Genomic DNA, 18,205 nt, shown 5'->3' on the forward strand with positions numbered 1-18,205 from the left:
ACAAAGCATTGAAATAATTCACACCCATTTAATTTGATCATTTTTATTATATGTCATACATACTATAAGTCAAGTTTAGTGTACTTTAAGTTATTGTTGGGGTCTGAGTTCTGCAAAGCAACTTACTGGCTTTGGTTTATTGGACAAAGCCGTTACTTTGCTTACATAGGTCTTCTGCTTCTTTAAATGTAAGTTACCATTTTAATTTTTATGTATCTGTAGATTTATGAGGTGAGCACAAGAGTAAAAAATGAAATGCAGAATATTAAAATAATGATGCTTATCTCTGACAGAAAATGCTTTTACTGTCGTCTATTGAAAAAATATTGGATGGATAAGACCTTTTCTGCAGTATATTGGTTTTGTAGTGTATTGACTATTTTTCTATACTATCTAGCACACAGTAATATGTAAAATGTTAAGTCATGATCTTTAGGGTCTGAGTTCTGCAAATCATGAGCAACCTGTTGCTTCATTTAAACAGCAGGACACAGAATATTTGTATATATACATTATTCAGAAGAGATGCTCTTGTACTACATTACTGGTGGAAATCCAGTGCTAAAAACTGGATTTATCAGCACTGAAGGCTCTATTTTTTTTTTTTTTTTAAATGTCTTTTTATCCCTGGCGCCCTCTGCAGTTCAAAGTATCCATGGCAGCAGTTTGGTTACTATGACTACCGCGTTCTTTAGACATTTGCACCTCAAATCAACGAAGTTGCGGCTGGTCTTCAGTCATTTAATTTCCTGAAAAAAGACAGGTAGTTTTTCCAGCTGTGCACACTTTGTTCGGTGAAGTTTATCAAACCGAAAAGGTTGCCGTGTTTTCTATCCCAACTGACTGTTTTGGATATTAGAATTAACCGGAAGTTTTCGACAGCTGTTTGTAATTTAGCCTTATCAATGTTGTACTAGCAAGGTAATGTCGGACTCAAGTTAACCGTCGTTTTGCTGTTTTAAAATGGGATAAGTTGTGGCTTAACCTAAAAAAGAAGATACAGGTAAATACACAATGATTATTTCTTACTCGTATTTTTTTGTTTTTTGTTATTGAGCGACTTTATAACTGTAAGGTGAGTATGAAGATAAAGAGAAACAGCTATAGATTCTGTATCTCAACAGTAATAAACAAGTGCTCAAGGTTAACAAAACATATAGATGTTTTATCCGCGGCACCCTTTATTTGGTCAGACATTTACCCTCCTGGCGGTTTGAGATACGTGTACTCTCATTTTCATTATTACAGGGTAGATTATTGATTAGTACATTTATCCACCATTGACAGGATGTTCAGGAAACCTGCCTGGAGGAACACAGTCAGTGATGCAGTGGGTTTCCACCAGGACCAAGCCCTCAACACAACTATATTCCTCCTGAAATCCTACGGCCCCACGGGATTTCTGCTCAAAGAGGAGGGAGAGGCCAGAAACTTCAAGGTAAATCATTCTATGATTCAGGATGTATTGAGTCCCAAAAATGATTTGGATCCGCACTCCAATATGTTCTGTTGTTCATATTGTTCAGGTGTGTTTGGGTGACCCACATACGTGCTCTTGCCCGGTGTTCATCAAGGAGCAGGAGCCATGTAAACACATCTGCTGGTATCAATAACACACAGAAAACGATTAACACAGCATGAGATTAAATGCATTGATATTACTCTTTTTCTTTGTTTTATTTTTTTATTTTTTGTATATGTGCAGCATGTGGGGTGAACACTTGCTGCCTAGACATAATCTGCTAGACCATCTATCGTGGAAAGTTTTTTGCGGAACTCGATGACTGGAATTGGCTCTCTACTCACAGTTTTTTTTCTTCTGTTTTTTACTTTATTTTGTTTTGTTTTTTACACTATTTTGTTTGGTATTTTATTTAAAATCCTGGTGTGGCTCTTATGTGAAGATAGCTGTAGATATTTTATATATTGTAAATATTTTCTTTAATAATTTTGTTCTAAGTACAAAAAGAATGTTTGAGAAAATTCTAATGATATCCAGGCCTACAAATGACTTAATTTGTGTTTTTATATATATATATATATATATATATACTCACTTTATGTGAGCGCGACTAACTCTTGAATGAACCACTAATATTTTTCATGACAGGGTTTTACTGCGGAAATTCAGACTACCCAGAGAACATGAGTGTAAGTTGTTTTGACAAATTAAAGATGATTGCATTCTCTGCATTTCAGTTCAGGCATGATTTCATTGTGTGGCCCATTGGTCAAGTATAGTTCTTGGAAAAATGGCCTGTATTTTTGAGAAAAATTGAATGTTCATCAAACCCCCTGTTGTCCTCACCTTTAGCTTAGAGCAAAGGTATTTTATAATTCCCCCACGTTTTTCATATGTACATCATAAAGCTGATATTTTAGACTCCTTACACAATACTTTTTCATGCTGTGAAATCTTTCACATTAATACTGAAACAGAAAAAAAACTGACCCACTCTTGCACATATCCTCCTCCTGATGTGTATTATTAAAATAACTGCTCTAGATTCATTTCAACACGGACTTGTGGAGAGACAGATATCGGAGGTGCTCCATGGTTTACACCAAACCAAAGCCAACCGGATGGAAAATGATTCCTCTGTTGCTTCTGGGACCTCGAGCCAACCAGACACAAACCAGGAGGCTGGAAGTGTCTGCCGGAAGGTGATCCAAGCCCAGGACGTGTGTCCAATCTGTCAAGAGGAGCTGCTGGAGAAAAAACAGCCTGTGTCTTACTGCAGGTGTGTAGGCCGGGGTCGGGGTTTCAGACTGTTGTCACAGTACGGTCATGCTTCAGGGTGACGTAAGATGTTCTAGTCAACTTTTGCTGTACTACTGGCCTGAACATGACCTCATAGAGTACAGAGTGGTCTGTCGCACCGTAGCACTTTCAGCTGTTGACATAGGGCATGTTTGGCGGAAACTGCCAGCACAGATTTTAGGAAGTAATAAAATTTGGTTCAAATCCCTTGATATTGACAGAAGAGGACACATCATTCAAACACAACAAAATGAAATGAAATCTTTATTTCCTGCATTTTGGTGACGGATTTTCCGTGCTTGTTTGTAAGAACATGCTGTCCTTGTTTTTCTCCCAGGTTCGGTTGTGGCAATAACGTCCATATCTCTTGCATGAAAGTTTGGGCGGATCACCAGAAGCTCTCTGACAGGGAAGAAACGGTGAAGTGCCCTCTGTGCAGGGAGGACTTCGGCTCTTTGAAGTTACTCCAGGAGCAGGTGAAAAACGCAGCAAAGCTCTTCGCTGCTGCTGAGAGAGAGAAGCCAGGCAAGCACCTGGGAGTTCTCTGTAACGGTTGCCATGTCTGCCCTATCACTGGCAAATGTTTCAAGTAAGCTTATGGTAGTCATATCTGTGTGTAACATTAGTCAGTTTTTTTGCTGTCAGTTGTCAGTATTGAACAACATGATTATATTATTTGAAGTATAGTGAGAGTCTCCCAGTACATTGCGTTTTTTTTTCAGATGCATAGTCTGCAGTTACTTCTATTTGTGTGAGGACTGCTCAAAGAAAGGCTGCCACCCGCAGCATCAGTTTGCTTCACGAACAGTAAGCGTATATATGCATTCAGCTTTGAAACACTTACTTGCATCAGCCAATATCCCACACTGTGAACTAAAATGTTCAAGCATCTCAACTCAACACTGAATATACTTCAAACAGAAAAGAGGAGACAAGTGGCATTTTGTGGCAGAGGACCTGAGAGATGAACCAAAGGGAGCGGCCTCCCAGTCAGCAAATGACAGGTGAGTTGTTGGAAAATCAGCCAGAAAATCTGTTTCATCTTTGGTATATGAAGAATGCCAGGTTAACGCTGAACATTGACGGTTTTCCAAGGGTGATAATGAGATGGAGTAGAAAATCTTTTTAGCAGTATAATCAAATATGTTTGATCAGTAAAAATGCTGTTTCCACAGGCAAGCACAACGTCAGACAAACAATTCTTGTTTAGAAAAACAACAGTTGCTTCCTCACCATTTCCCATCTCGATCCCCAGCATCATCCCTGTTGCCGCAGACCTCCTACCAGAAAATGTGCTGGGGTGTCTGCCTACTGTGAGGGTGAGATCAGGGTCCGTGCTCTTGGACGAGGGACAGCAGTGTCGGATCTGTCTACAGAATTTTACCCTGGGTCACCGTGTCCGAACTCTGCCTTGTAATCATAAGGTAAGAAGGGAGACTGTGTGTACTTGCATTATCTGACATGACGTTTTTTGGGGGGTTTTTTGATGAATTTTCTTTACGGTATTACTTCATGATCCATTTAAAGCCTTCTGTGAGACTCGGTCGCAAACCAAAATAATGAACCTTAATGACTCTTATCGGTCAAAATAGAATATACGTAAACAATTTAGGACCAGTGAAGTAAATTAAATTATAGGCATGCAAGAAGAAAAATAATTTTAATACAAAAACATAAATAAGTAAATACCTAATACATAAAATATCAAACAGAGAAACATAACCGATCCAAACAACAACAAACAAACAAACAAACAAACAAACAAAAAGTTAGCGTGTAGCTGCCTGATACACAAAACCCTTTATAAAATAGGGTCTACAAGAGAAATAGTGTTATGTACCTTATCCATCTTTCCCATATTCCTGTTGCAACCTGATATATAAAGTAATTCTTTCCATCCTAAAGATTTCATCAATAATGTCGACCCGATCCTCCACGGAAGGTGTATCTGGTTTTTAACCATTCATTTTCGAGTGATGGCTTTCCTGCAGGCAGCACTTAGAATCTGAAATATCCATCCATAGAAGTAGCATTTTCTAGTGGCAGGTTGCCCACGTTCAGGGTCTCTAGTTCATCCCACATGAAATCCATTCACTTGAAATACCTTTTGCAGAACATTATGAACCTCTGGCCAGATCAGATATCTGATAGGATGTTTTAACAAACAAAAATAAGAATAAAAATAAATTCTAAATCCACGATCACCATATTAATTCAGTTCACCGAAATCATTCATTCAAAAAAGTACACAAAGCTTAACACAAAATCATAGAAAATGGAAATATAGCTGTTATTTTTAACTTTCCAAAAAGGGTCAGGGCTGCATAGTGGTTGTATTATGATTTATGACAACCGGGTGGAAAATATAGAAAAACATGACGCACAATCAACACAGAATAAATTCAACAACTTGAGAGTTTGATTCCTAAATCTGTACATTAACATCTGCAAGAATCTGAATGGAAACCTTAATGAATGAAACATAGTTACAAAATGTACAAAAACATTGTTAGATTGAGCCCCCTCTCTGTCTCTGCTTCCTTTCCTCCTCGCATGTTTACACACACACTTCAGTTCCATATGGACTGTGTGGACGGGATCCTGCGGAAGTTGAACTCCTGCCCTTTGGATGGATATGTCATTTATAATCCCTTGACTTGGAGAACCAGTGAAAGGAAGACCTCCCATAAGCTGGCCTCTTGCCTTTCCGATGACTTTGCCAAACCAGAACATAGCTTAAAGGATCTGTTTATCCCAGGAGTGGCACTGCGGGACAGGAACTCTAAAACTGCCCCTTCACATGGTTCTCTTAACTTGGAAGTGCTGACAGGCTCTTCAGATACTTTAAACATCCCCCACAAGTTAAAGACTGATGCTGTAACAAAAGGGGGAAAAGGAGTGTTGCACAAAAAACAAGGTCCAGTAAGTGACTTCGACTCAGGTCACAGACAAAACACCCGTTCGTCAAAAAAGACACTTGCGAAACGCAGCCCTGTCTCACCTAATCTGTGTTTAACTGGGGCCAAAATCGGAGAGTATCGACGACAGGTGGACCTTTTTGTGGGTTTGCACAGACCAGAACGAGGTCACACAGCTACTGTGGCCTGTCCTGCTAGGGGAACTAGACTGCTGCCCAAAAAAGTACCTACTCAAGACACAACCAAGAAACTTACTTCAGAGCTAAGAATGACTGGAGTCCTGATAAACACACAGCATCACAGGAAGACAGACACTTAGTTGGTTTGAGTGGTGCATCTGCACTACTTTTCAATAAATTTTACATTGAAATAAATCAGTTAATATACATGACATTAATCCTTTATTCAAACAAATATAAATCTGAAATGAATCAGAACTATTGTTTTTGTTTGGAAATTTGTCATTTTGATGTTATTGGATATGTTATATCCAATATACTTAAAATGCTTGAATAAATAAGGCAATGAACAAGAATTGGTATCAAGTAAGTTTATTAAGTTAGTGCACAAAAAGGCAAGACTAATAACACTACCATTATTACAGAGGTAAACACAAGAGGTGCCCATTTTGGAAGAAACAAAAGCCTGTGAGGTTCAATGGCTAGACACAAGAGGAGCACACTATAGAACACATTAAAAATCAATACAAATACATTCAGAGAGATCACTTTGAAATGGGAGTGGCAGTAGGTTTGATTTGCTTTCAAAAATGATCAGCACAAAGTATTCACAAACTACCGTACTCCTCATGTTGCTGTTGAAGCTGGGATATACTGTGTTTTCAAGCTGAAGGATAGCAGGAGAGCAGGAGTGTTTTCATTTGTTAGCATACTGAATGATTAAGTGCTCAACTTGTTGCTACATTTAAAAAATACAAAGCTCAGGCTTTTTGTACACTCCCATGAAAAGACACTCACTCTTTAGACTAACCTTAAAAGAATTCACATTGATAACACATCTCAAATGACAGTTGCTTAAAAACTCTGTCATTCAATCGTTCAGTGAAAAGCAGCGATGCACCTCGCAGACCTTTGCTGTTAGATGGAAGAACAGCCCAAATTAAATGAAGTCACAGTCACATAATACATAAAATGCTGCTTTACTATATACATAGAAACAAAAACACACTATAGTACTGTGACGGAAGACTAAATATGGCAAAACTGTCACTGCAGAGTTTGTTTTTAAATTTTAATTTATGATAAATATTGCTAGTGCAATCATTTTCTGGTATTCATGGTGAGTTTTTTTTTCTTTTTTTTGCCAAACTTTATCACATACAGGCAATGATATCGGTTTTCTTTGTTGTAATCATTGTAATATTTACACACTGAAGATTTCATACGTTTCTGGGAATGTCGTGTGCCAGTGTAACAAGTGGGCACATATTAAAGTGTGGTGTGCTTTATTTGACTCAAGACAAAAGCTGCCATATCAATTGGTAGAGGACAGATATGAAAGGCAGGCATACATGTGACATTGTTGTTTGACATTTTACTTAAGTGAAACATGTCTGTATAAATAATTGTTAAAAATTTTGTTAAACCCAAGCAAGAATATGCGTCTACAGCCGTGCCGGCAGCTCTGCGAGGCTGTATTTAGTCAGAGTGGTGCTTTGAGCTTAATGCTAATGTCAGCATGCCAACATAAGGTTTACCATGTTCACCATCTTCTTTCAGCACGTTAGCATGCGATCATTTGCTAATTAGCACTAAACACAAAGTACACAAGTATAAGACTTAACACAAGTACAGTTGAGGCTGCCAGGAATGAAGTATTCACTGAAATGTTGACCTGATGATGGCAAGGAAAGGGATCACCAAAAAAGATAAAAATGAATCCTGTGCGGGACATGAATGAACAAAATTTGAACAGTCCATCTTATAGTTACTTTCATTTGAAAAATCTGTTTAAAACTGTCATTCTGTCTTCAGTTTATGCCGCTCAAAGCAAAAAAAAAAAAAAAAAAAAAAAAAGGTAGCCAAACTAATCAGCAATTAAACATATTTTTTGTCGGGATCAGTATCAAGAGTTTTAGGGAAATAGGTGGTAAAAGCAAATCTACAAGGCACCGGCTGTTTACGTTATCAAGAACATAGTTGCAGGGGATAATACTGTACACGACCAGCAGTCCAGTTATTAAAAACAAAAATAATAATAATGCATGCATTGGGATGCCAAGTGAGAGGCTTTCAGCTTCTTCATTTAAGACTATAAATTGTGAACATTTACCTCATGTATCAAATTGTTGCCGCACAGCAGTGCAGTTGTACGCAATTTAACAGCACCCCTCCAAGCAATCAGCAATTACTGTTTTTATTAGGCTGTTAACAGTTGTTAACTTGTTGTACCATGGGTTTCTTCAGACAAGCAATCTGATTTGCCAGACACTTCCCAGTCACAAAAAATGAATCTCATAAAGCAAACATTACCATTTTTTAAGTGCCAATTGCTGTGGTGCCCCTGGATGTGGGTAATAATTGTGTTATTTGGATCTGTCCATGTGATTCTTGCGTTGTGATAACCATTCTCATAGTGTAAGTCCGGGGTGTTATTGTTGTAACAGTAACTCACCATTGGGAGCGCAACACTGAGTCTCCTTTTTAATGAAATGAATCATCCAATCACCAAGTAATCGAACAGCTATGATGACGTAACCCTAAAGTTAGCCCTAAAGTAAAATGCAAAATATTTTCGTACACACGAGGAAACATCCGTTTTCATGCGTTCTTAAACAACTGTAGGCTTACAGCTTTGAATATCAAGTGTGGTCAAATGGCAGCTTAGCTTTACAATGTAGACCAGTGTTTTACTCCAAAATCCGTCAGGGTCCGAGGTTGGAGTCAGCCGCAGGCGGAAAGTGGAAACTAAATTATTTCACCCACAATCAGATTGTTAGCAAATCTGATTTTATGTCATGAGTTAAAAACTTTTTTTTATTTTCTTATTCATTTTTCTGTGTGAGCCGATTCTGATAATGACATAACCGAATCTCTTTGTGAACCCCAGAGTGTCTTTCTAAGTGAAATGAGTCAAGATGATCAAAACAAGATGTCAGCACGACAAACGGGGAAAGCTTCTGTATCTTATTTCATTTACAGCAGGCATTTACGGTGAGGATAAGCGCACTACACATTGACCTGTATCTGTGTCCTTCCTGCAAACTTACCAGATTTGACTAAATGTAGACAAATACCATGCCTTATGTAATCATATTTTCTGATTACAGGCAGTAAGAAGGCACCCTCTTTAATGCCAGTACCGGGGACTATGGGATAACGTGTTCACACGGACATTTTGCTGTGAAGAATCTCGCTGGTGATCTTCAGATCGGGGAGGATGAGGAAAACATGGTGCACAAACTTGTCTAACAGCAGCTACATAATGCTTCAACATGACATAGATCCTGCTTTATCTCTTTAGCTAGCTTACGCATTCTTTGGCAAAGTTGTACAATCACATAACTTAACAACAACAATGCCTGTGTGAGCACAAGTGGCAAAAACTAATTTGGATCATTCAGCACTTATGACACCATGTGACGAAGCTCAATACGGGTCAAATGGCTGATAGAACATTTAAATGAAAATTTGAACGCTCGTCTGGGTGTATGCAATAATCAGCCATTCCCCTAACTTCTCTTTGTCAGAGGTCTCCCCTCACGGACGTGCTTGGCACTCCTCTTTTCCGTCTTCCCCTTTTCCCTCACCTTCCTCAGGCGCCGTGGAGGTGGCGTACCTCTCGACTCACTGTCCTCCTGAGCGCTAGATGTATCCATCCCATCGCGCTCCTCGGGAATATCGGGAATAGCCCCGCTGCTCCCGTCTAAAATGTTCCTCAGGGAAGGGTCCTCTGGTGTACAGGTAGCAGTATTGCCACTCTCACTACTGCTCAGGTCCTGTTCTTCGCCACACCGCCCCCCTCGGCTGCGGTGTGGCAAAGAGGACGCCCTGATCGAAGGCCCGTCACGCTCTGTCTCGCGGATGTTCTGCTGAGGCTCGTTCATGTCCACCCCTGAGTCCAGGCTGGTGTCGTTGCTGCTCGGCGGGCGGCGGCGGCTCTGGAGCTCAATGATGGAATGGCGGACCTGTGCAGCCGGCTTCCCATCTAATGAGACAAACCAGGCCCTGGGGTGAGATGATGAAGACTTGCCCCGGGTCAGCTCCAGTAACGTGCGCTCCGAGATCCCCTGCAGCTCACCGGGCACACCGTGCCCACTGCTGAAAGCCTCCATACCAGCTGCCTCGTTTAGAGTTCCAGGTACAGAAACGGATGATTCGAGGAGATTACTGTAGCGTCCCCACACACTAGTGTTAGGGCCTTGGCCTTGGGTCTCCAGAGGCTGAGGCTCATCTTGGCTGCTCCGCTGTGTGCTGCTTCCACCCTGGGAGTGATGGTGAGGGACTTTGGGTAGTGTCCGGGTGTAGCCGTCTTTACTTGCAGGCTCGGAGTGAGCATCATACTCGACTCCATTGCGGGGGAAAGTGGCAGCCTTGCAGCCCGACGGTTGCTGCTCCTGAGCACCGAAAAGCTCTGGGGCCTGAATAATGGCCACCGGCCGGTTATAGATATGAACCAGCTTATCTTGAAAGAAGTTGTCGTTCATGTTGGCGCGGTTTTGCTCTGACCTCTCCCGAAGCCGAGCCACATCTTCACCGTTGATGTAGTGAGGTGGCTGCTGGGGACCTTTGATGCGATCTGAAGCGATGTTCTTATAAAGAGGAGCCGCCGGGCGACACCCTGGATCCTCCACATAGATATTGTAGTTGGCTTTGTGCCTCGGCGTGGACGAGGGTTCACACTGGACACTGCAGGAGGCGAGGCTGTTGTCACCGGATCGGAACAACAAACCCTCCTCCGTGTGGGTGGAGGTAGTTTGGTCTTTTTTCAAAACTGCGAGTTTAGAAAAGCGCGCTCTCCTCCTCCTCCTCCTCCTCCTGGGCTCTCGATGAGACCCTCTGTATATGGGGGGGAAAACAGAATTCGATCAAGATGGGCTGCAGTTTTACATGTATGTTTTGTATACTGTAAACTGAACCTGACCCATGACATTTCTGAGGAGACTCCTTACCCGCAGTGACACAGCAGCAAGGAAAGTAATCCGATTACTATAGCCAGCGTTCCTCCCAGTATTCCAATTAACAAGTAGGTGTGGTATGATATGAAATCCATAGTGCTTCCATGTCCCAGATAATCTAAGTGGTTAAATTTATAAATAGACATACATATTAATAATGGGAAATTCAGCAAAACACTCAACACGAGGCAACGCACGTAAGTAATCATACCGTTTGAGGAGGGCAGTACTGCGGCGATCCAGTAGCCAAGATGGGAAGCGGTGTAAGTCCAAACCAGTTCATTGCCAACAGTTTTCACTATTCCAAGACCCTGATTCTCCCAGGCACCTTCCAACAGTGATAATGTACTCATTTTGCATTACAGTATCAGTAAGTACATCAAATCAAATTACAATATTGCTTTTATGTATTTTAAAGAGTAAATCGGAGTCGGTTTGAAAATTGTATTTCAGAGACTGAAACTGAACTTAACAGCATCACACATGGTCACCGCTGAATACTGCAATTACAATACGACCTGACTCTGTCATTTCTTTTAGAATTAAATTAAATTAGAATTATTGCACTATTCTTGTATTAATCATGCGCCAATCTAGTTTTGTAATGAGATCAAGTGGCTTCTCCGAAATCTTTACTCATACCCGTCTTTAGGTTGAAGGCCCAGGCTGGGACGGTATCAGAAGCCCGGAGGAAGGTGTTGTGTCCCAGAGGCAGACTGATTTGAATGGGCCCACGAACCCGGAGCTCCTCGTCACCCGAGTACAGCAGGACGCTGACGGCTGCCGCCGGCCTCAGCTCGATGCTTCTGAACACTGCAGGAGGAGGAGTAAATTTTGCATTTTTCTCTCCTAACGACCAAGCGTTAAACGGTCCAGACGAGGAGTAAATCGGTTTAAACATTAATGAGGCCTTGTTTGACGCTCACCTGATTTGTTGCTGATGATGCCTGGAGTGCAGTTGGCGCAGTCTTTAGCTAGATGGTGCTGTGGTACAGTCAGATACGCTGTCACTGAGGAGACGTTGCTCTTATCAGAGATTGTGAGGAGGTTCTTGGGGAATTTAACTTTAGGCTGGGATGAACTGTCTGCGAAAACAAGACGGCATACGTTTAATGTAAATCTGGACACATGCACTGTGTTTAAATATATGAGTGTGCTTTTTCATGGCATTGGACAAAACATTTAATCTGCCATTTATTTTAAAACGACACATTGACTTTGGCCACACGGTTTCAGCAAATGCATTCACAATGAGGCTTGATTATACCTAATTGATCTGAGGGCCAAAAACAGCACTGTCTTTGTCATATTCACATTTAAATATCGCAACACAGTGAGTAGTTAGTGGGATAATCCCCTCTTACTTTTTCATTTTATCTGTGCAATTTAAAAACGAATCAAGCTGGGGGAAAATGTTTTTAAAAATAATATGTTTTTCAACTCAAGATCTTGAACCTTAAAATGCAACTAAAAATGGAAATAACTGATAGTGACTGGTTCTCATTGAGATGAAGGCAAAGTGACTCTTGGCTCTGTAAACTTACCAGGTAGCTTTCTAGTGATGAGCACTGAGTCTTCAAACAGCCAGACGTTCCCCTGACTGTGAGGGAGCAGCGGCAGGGTCACAGCAGAGAAAACTGCAAGAAGACAAACAAAAGGTCAGAAATCAAACACACAAAAAAAATTACGACGACGACAACAAGAATTATAGTTGGAGATGTGAACGGTGCAAACATAAATTGACAGATTAAAAGTTATGATATGTCAGAATCTCTTTTTTCACTAAATGCCTTTGGAAAATAGACAGGTGCAATAAAAATACAACTGACATTTAGTTTAAGATATTATATTAATAACATATGATGTATCAAGAGAGAATATGTAAGGAGAGAGATCAGGCTTTTGTCCTTTGCTGTTCATGGTGACTTGTAGAACTGTATTACCACCAGCAGATGGCAACGTTACTGCAGGCCTTTTTTTTTTTTTTTTTTTTTTTTTAGGGTTCAGCAGCACAAAAGGGAGGCGCCTCTTGACAGATGACACTGATTTTATCCCTCGTAACATCCGCTCCATCTCTCCTGCAAAACACCACCTCCCAGATCATTTTCTGTTTGACTGAGACCAGTACGAGGAAGTAGGAGGACGTGGGAACACAGACAATAGAGACGGATCCTGGCCCCTTTCTTTACCCCAACATCAGATTATTGTGGCTAAAGAGCCCCCACCCCCTCTGCATCTGATTCAATGCAGGACAAAGACGGTTTGCTGAGGCGGGGATACGTTTCACTCGAGCTCATCGGTACATAGAGATAGAAACAATCAATGAAATGACTACGGAACACAGCGTTCGGTTACACTTGACTGCACATTCCAGGGACAAGTTGTATGTTGTTGCAGACAGTTCATTAATCTTTAATGGCTATAAATAATGCATTTGAGAGTGTGTGAGTTAATACTGTACAGGAACTACATAGGATGTTTGATTTTTCCTTTACTTCTAGTGTGTATACAGAACATGTATCCTTGAGGAAGGCACTATGCTAAGCCTCAAATGTCTGTTCTATGTAGACCTGTGCTTCTGTTTATTGGTTGTTTTCTTTTGACAGTGTTGGAGGGCTGTCATCCAGACGTCAAAGAAGCCAGGCTTAGTCGAGGTAGGTAACTCACTTGGTCTCTTGCTGGTGCTCCACGGCAGCGGGCGGGGGACGTAGCCTTCCATGTTGCCCAGTAATGTCAGCCTGAGGCCCGGACTGTACGCCACCCAGAGCAGAACCTCGCCTCTCGCCCCCGTTCGGTCAGAGCTCCTCAGAGTGTGGTTCACGTAAACATCCACCGAAGCCCCCGACAGCGGCTGGCGGGTCACCACATCCCTCACCAGGACTTTTAGAGCAAACTGCGACTCTGGGGAGAAGATGCAATAGAGTCATTTGGCAGTCCTGTGAAATTTTTCTTAATCATAAGAAGATTTTAGTACATGTCCAATACGTGTGTCTCTGCGTGTGCTCTATCTGTATGCCTCCAACACACCCTCTCAGCAGTACTCGGTAACCTTTCTCTCACTGTGAAAAAGTGATGAGGCAAGCTGAGTCGCTGGGAGAATGAAAAATACATCAAAACCAAGTGACAGCGGAGAGGAAGAGCTACACTGCCATGTTAAACGTCTCCTCCCTTCCAACACTAATGATCACTTTTATATGCGTGCAGGAAAACGCATAGTTAACCACAGTTGACCAGAATACATTCTGTATTTATTTTGTAGTTGATACTGACGTGGCTGCTGGAGATCCTAGTAAGCTTTTGGGTTTTTAAAAAAGACTATTCTATGTAAAATTACCATACACGCTCATAAACCTAACGTAAACACAGACTTTGCAGCGGTGAGGCCATCGGCGAACACTGGCTTACCTACTGTGTCGGCAGAGCGGCACAGGATTACCAAGGTCCCCCATTAGTACATTACCTGCTCAGGCCAAATAGATAAAAACCCTAATCCCTCAAACCTCCACAGTATACATTATCCTATCAGTCTGTTGGTCAGACTGGCTGCAAAGCCTATCAATAGAAATATCAGACAAGTAGTTTTAGTTAATGTTTTAACAATATAGGATTAAAGCAGGAGATGTACAATAAATCGGTATATTCTGATCAAAGTATCTGCATACAAAGCAGATTCCCACTGCTTAAAATGGGTCATACTTTGGTAATGGTTTGGTAGCTTTCTTATATCTGCCAGCGGGTTATATTCAAAATAAGATGTGTATATATAAAAAAAAAAAAAAAAAAAAAAAAAAAAAAAAAAAAAAAAAAGAAAAAAGAAATGTTATGACTAATTTCGTTGCACAATTATTAAGCCACGTATTGACATCAGCGTAACAAAAACAAACACGAGATGCACAACACTGCTACCTGATCCAATCATGAATAACACTGTTTGCTCTGATGCAGCCGATTCCCGTTTTCTTTAACAATGAGAGGGAGCAGACGTAGCGCCTTTTTGTTTACAATTACCTGCTATCAGAGCCGAGGGGCTGAGAAATCGCCCCGGGTCGGTCGGGTATGTAGGAGACGGGTCTCCAACCGCAGCGATGACTCCATTGTCCCCGGGCGAGGAGGGCAGGCCGCCGCCCTCCGCTGCTCTCACCGCCCCATCCAGGCAGGAAATCAAAAGCAACGACGGCAGAAAGAGCAGCGGCGGCGGCGGCGGCAGGTAGCGTTCAGCGGCGGGCATGGCGAGAGGGGGAGCGGGCTCAAAGACATAACGGACCGCGAGAAGCGAACTCGGGAGGAGAAGAACGAGGTCCAGCAATGTGTGTCTTTATCGTGAAGGCCTCATCCCTACCGTGGTTTCGTCTAGTCTCGGTGCGGAGAGAGGGGTGTCAAAAAACACGTAAAGAAAGGATGCGCTGGTGCTGAGGCTGGGCGTGTGGCCCGAAGATCGTTTTCGACAAAGCGATGTGTCACTCAGTGGAAAAAAACAATACCAACTCGACATGATTTTGGCCCGAAATGTAAATAACGTAGTTATGTAATTTATATGTGCTTTGTTCCAATAAATAATTCTTGGTAAAACACATGCTGTGCACTTCGTTGATAGATAGCGAGGTTATTTTGACTTAGTTTAGCTAAATGACTTATGTTGATATTGTTTTCCCGTTTTTATAACACTGTAGAAATTAAATCGTGCACTTTTCAGTATTTTGTACATTTTGTACAATTGATGGAAATTATTGCTGTGTGAAAATAGTCGTTAGTTCGTGCTGCGGTAATTTAGACTGTGATGACTGTTGCTGTACCACTATAGAGCGTCAGAGTGAGAGATCTGTATGTGTTGTTGATCTTTGGTGAGACGGGAGATGCTGTTACATCATCGGGGTCTGCATGGCCATCTATCGAAAACAGATCTCCACTGCTCTGTCAAAATATAGGCTTAATAAATTCAAGTTTTTTGTTGTGTTGTGATTACTCGTCAAGGATTTTATTTTTATAATGTAAATTAGTGTCCATAGTCATTTAATTAGTATAATAGTGTATTAGTATAGTATAGTGGTCGAGTTGTATAGTTGTCTTGTCAAGTGGACTAGTAGTTGTCTAGTAGTCGTGAATAGTAGTCTGATAGTTTTGTCAAGTAGTCTCGTCTAGTTGTGTAAAGTAGTCTACTAGTCTTGTTGAGTTGTCAAGTAGTCCCCCCATACCCTCCCACCGACTCTAGCAAGATTCATTTTGCTCCAGATATTTTTCTTTTCCCTTGACCCAGCACCCTCCACAGTGACATTTAAAGAAGTCATGGATGAGACGTGGTGGCCTGTACACAATAACTTTGACTCCATTTACTGTACACGCACATGAACATGATCACAGGGATTGCTATGACATTTACTACAAGATGAAGTAAAGTGTTAATTTCACTTTATTCACTGTAACCACAGTAACTGCTGTTTTGGGTAACCCTCTGTCCTCTACCCCGCTTAGTACAATCCGGGTTCCCCCTTGTATAAATCAAATCGGATTCATCCAATTTGACAGTCTGACCTTTCACCTCGGCTCGGAGGCAGCACGGACGGGACCACATGCTACAAACATTCCGGTGACTTCAGTTCAATTGGATATCACTAAACAACTATCAAAATAACTAACATCAAACGTTGCTCTCGTAGCCGGAACAGCCTCGAAGTCCCGACAATTCTGCGTCGTGTTCAGGCGCAATATGAGATACCGGACACTGGAGATGCTGCCACGTGAATTTTCTTTATTCTGTTCCCCACAATCTGTAATGTGACATTCTGAGTGCGAGCGTTTACACATTTCCACGACCGGCTACCGCTCTCCATCAGGTTAACGATCACTGAGCCTTTGAAATGAAATAAATTTTCAACTAAACGTTCCTCCATAAACAATCAGCTGCCTCTTCCCACTCAATGTGAGCTACACAAATGGATTTAACATCAGAGGAACTCTGACTTCCGATGTGATTGCCACAAGAGACATTTGCACTTGCACAGACCGAGTCAGGTGCCTGAGAGCATTGAACCCTGCACCGAAAAACATCTTGCACTCCTTCCGCCTTTGTAGCCTCAGCCTCTGCCACGAGATCCTCGTATGGCTCACCGATCAGCCTTTGACTCGCTGACCTGGAGAAAGGGTCTCTACTCAAGGCATCCGCCACAACGTTCTTCGTTCCGGGGATATGCTTGATGCCGAAGGTGTATGGGGACAGCTTGGCCACCCACCGCTGTTCACAGGCATCAAGTTTCGGTTTAGTCGTCAAATAAGTCAATGGATTATTATCGGTCCACACTGTAAAAGAACGTCCCTTCAACCAATGACCGAATTTCTCACAAACACTCCACCTGAGCGCTAAAAATTCCAAGCGATGGGCGGGATACCTCTTTCGTGAGCCAGCCAGTCAGAGTCTTGCTTGCAAAGGCGATTGGACGGGCCTTCGTCTCACCCTCTGGTATCTGGGACAAAACCGCTCCTAGACCATTGAGAGAGGCGTCGATGGAGAGGACCGGGTGTGCGAGGACCACACAGTTCAGGAGCTTGTCCTTGAGACTGAGGAAGGCGGAGTCACAATCATCGGTCCAATCTGTAGGTTTTAGCTTTCTGAAAACCCCTGTCTTCTGGTTCGATTTGCCAGTCTTTCCTCTTCGCTTTTGGCCAGCCGTGAGAGCAAACAGAGGCTTGGCGATAGAGGAACAGTTCGGAATGAAATGTCGGTAATAGAATATCATTCCAAGGAACGATTTCACTCTCCGAACTGAAGGCGCGCAGCCGTCATCTTCCATCGAATCTTTCCTTGTCATCCTGACGATGAGCTCCACTTTTCCTGGGTCAACAGCCACCCCGTCACCATCAATAAGGTGGCCGAGGAATTTCACGGAGCGTCGCAACAGATGACACTTTTTTGGACTCAACTTCAGGTTGTGTTCTCTCAGCCTCTGAAAGACGGCCTCCAGTCTGTTGAGGGCTTCTTGCTCTGACGGAGCAAAGACCAGGAGGTCATCGAGATAGCACAGCAGGGTGCTAAAGTTGAGGTCACCAAAGATGCTCAGCATCATTCTCATAAAGGATGCAGGGCTATTACACAGGCCTTGTGGCATCCTGTTATACTCATGCAAGCCCAGTGGTGTTGTGAAGGCGGTGTACTTCTTGTCTTCCTCATGCATGGGCAGGTTCTAAAACCCTGATGTCAAGTCCATGGTGCTGAAAACCGAATTCCCGCCAAGGGCAGCAAGGCAATCTGCTTGATGAGGCAGAGGGTGAGCATCCTTTATGGTTCTCGCATTCAGCCACCGGAAATCTGTGCATATCCTGAGGTCATATAAATATATAAATATATATATATATATATATATATATATATATATATATATATATATATATATATAT

The 18,205-nt window shown here is 42.0% G+C and overlaps 2 protein-coding genes across 3 annotated transcripts; one reads left to right on the top strand and one right to left on the bottom strand.

Moving 5' to 3' along the window:
* The first annotated feature begins 706 nt into the window (after positions 1 to 706).
* On the top strand, positions 707 to 7,725 carry zswim2 (zinc finger, SWIM-type containing 2). Of its 2 annotated transcripts, none has more exons than XM_056370322.1 (10): positions 707 to 763; positions 1,288 to 1,438; positions 1,527 to 1,603; positions 2,111 to 2,151; positions 2,507 to 2,741; positions 3,099 to 3,350; positions 3,484 to 3,568; positions 3,683 to 3,765; positions 4,017 to 4,185; positions 5,336 to 7,725. In XM_056370322.1, exons 2-10 carry the CDS (start codon positions 1,289 to 1,291, stop codon positions 5,996 to 5,998), a joined length of 1,755 nt encoding a protein of 584 aa, XP_056226297.1. In that variant the 5' UTR covers positions 707 to 763; position 1,288; the 3' UTR covers positions 5,999 to 7,725. The 2 variants fall into 2 exon arrangements, with proteins under 2 accessions (XP_056226297.1, XP_056226296.1); XM_056370321.1 differs by lacking the exon at positions 707 to 763 and adding an exon at positions 770 to 1,003.
* fam171b (family with sequence similarity 171 member B) lies at positions 6,215 to 16,735 on the bottom strand. Its single transcript, XM_056370320.1, has 8 exons — positions 14,825 to 16,735; positions 13,484 to 13,717; positions 12,361 to 12,453; positions 11,743 to 11,901; positions 11,459 to 11,629; positions 11,028 to 11,144; positions 10,811 to 10,934; positions 6,215 to 10,697 (listed from the first exon to the last, which is right to left on the bottom strand). Exons 1-8 carry the CDS (start codon positions 15,042 to 15,044, stop codon positions 9,371 to 9,373), a joined length of 2,445 nt encoding a protein of 814 aa, XP_056226295.1. The 5' UTR covers positions 15,045 to 16,735; the 3' UTR covers positions 6,215 to 9,370.
* Positions 16,736 to 18,205: the final 1,470 nt, after the last annotated feature.

The sequence above is a fragment of the Seriola aureovittata genome, chromosome 24, assembly GCF_021018895.1.
Source record: "Seriola aureovittata isolate HTS-2021-v1 ecotype China chromosome 24, ASM2101889v1, whole genome shotgun sequence".
Taxonomy (NCBI): domain Eukaryota; kingdom Metazoa; phylum Chordata; class Actinopteri; order Carangiformes; family Carangidae; genus Seriola; species Seriola aureovittata.

Excerpts from the sequence above, each read along its gene's own strand:
- fam171b (XM_056370320.1), bottom strand. The coding sequence starts at position 15,044 with ATGCCCGCCGCTGAACGCTACCTGCCGCCGCCGCCGCCGCTGCTCTTT. Across the intron at positions 11,145-11,458 it reads GGCCTTCAACCTAAAGACGG|GTGCCTGGGAGAATCAGGGT; the intron begins GTATGAGTAAAG and ends CACTGTTGGAAG. Across the intron at positions 10,935-11,027 it reads AGTACTGCCCTCCTCAAACG|ATTATCTGGGACATGGAAGC; the intron begins GTATGATTACTT and ends TTAACCACTTAG.
- zswim2 (XM_056370322.1), top strand. The coding sequence starts at position 1,289 with ATGTTCAGGAAACCTGCCTGGAGGAACACAGTCAGTGATGCAGTGGGT. Across the intron at positions 2,742-3,098 it reads CAGCCTGTGTCTTACTGCAG|GTTCGGTTGTGGCAATAACG; the intron begins GTGTGTAGGCCG and ends TTTTTCTCCCAG. Across the intron at positions 3,351-3,483 it reads ATCACTGGCAAATGTTTCAA|ATGCATAGTCTGCAGTTACT; the intron begins GTAAGCTTATGG and ends TTTTTTTTTCAG.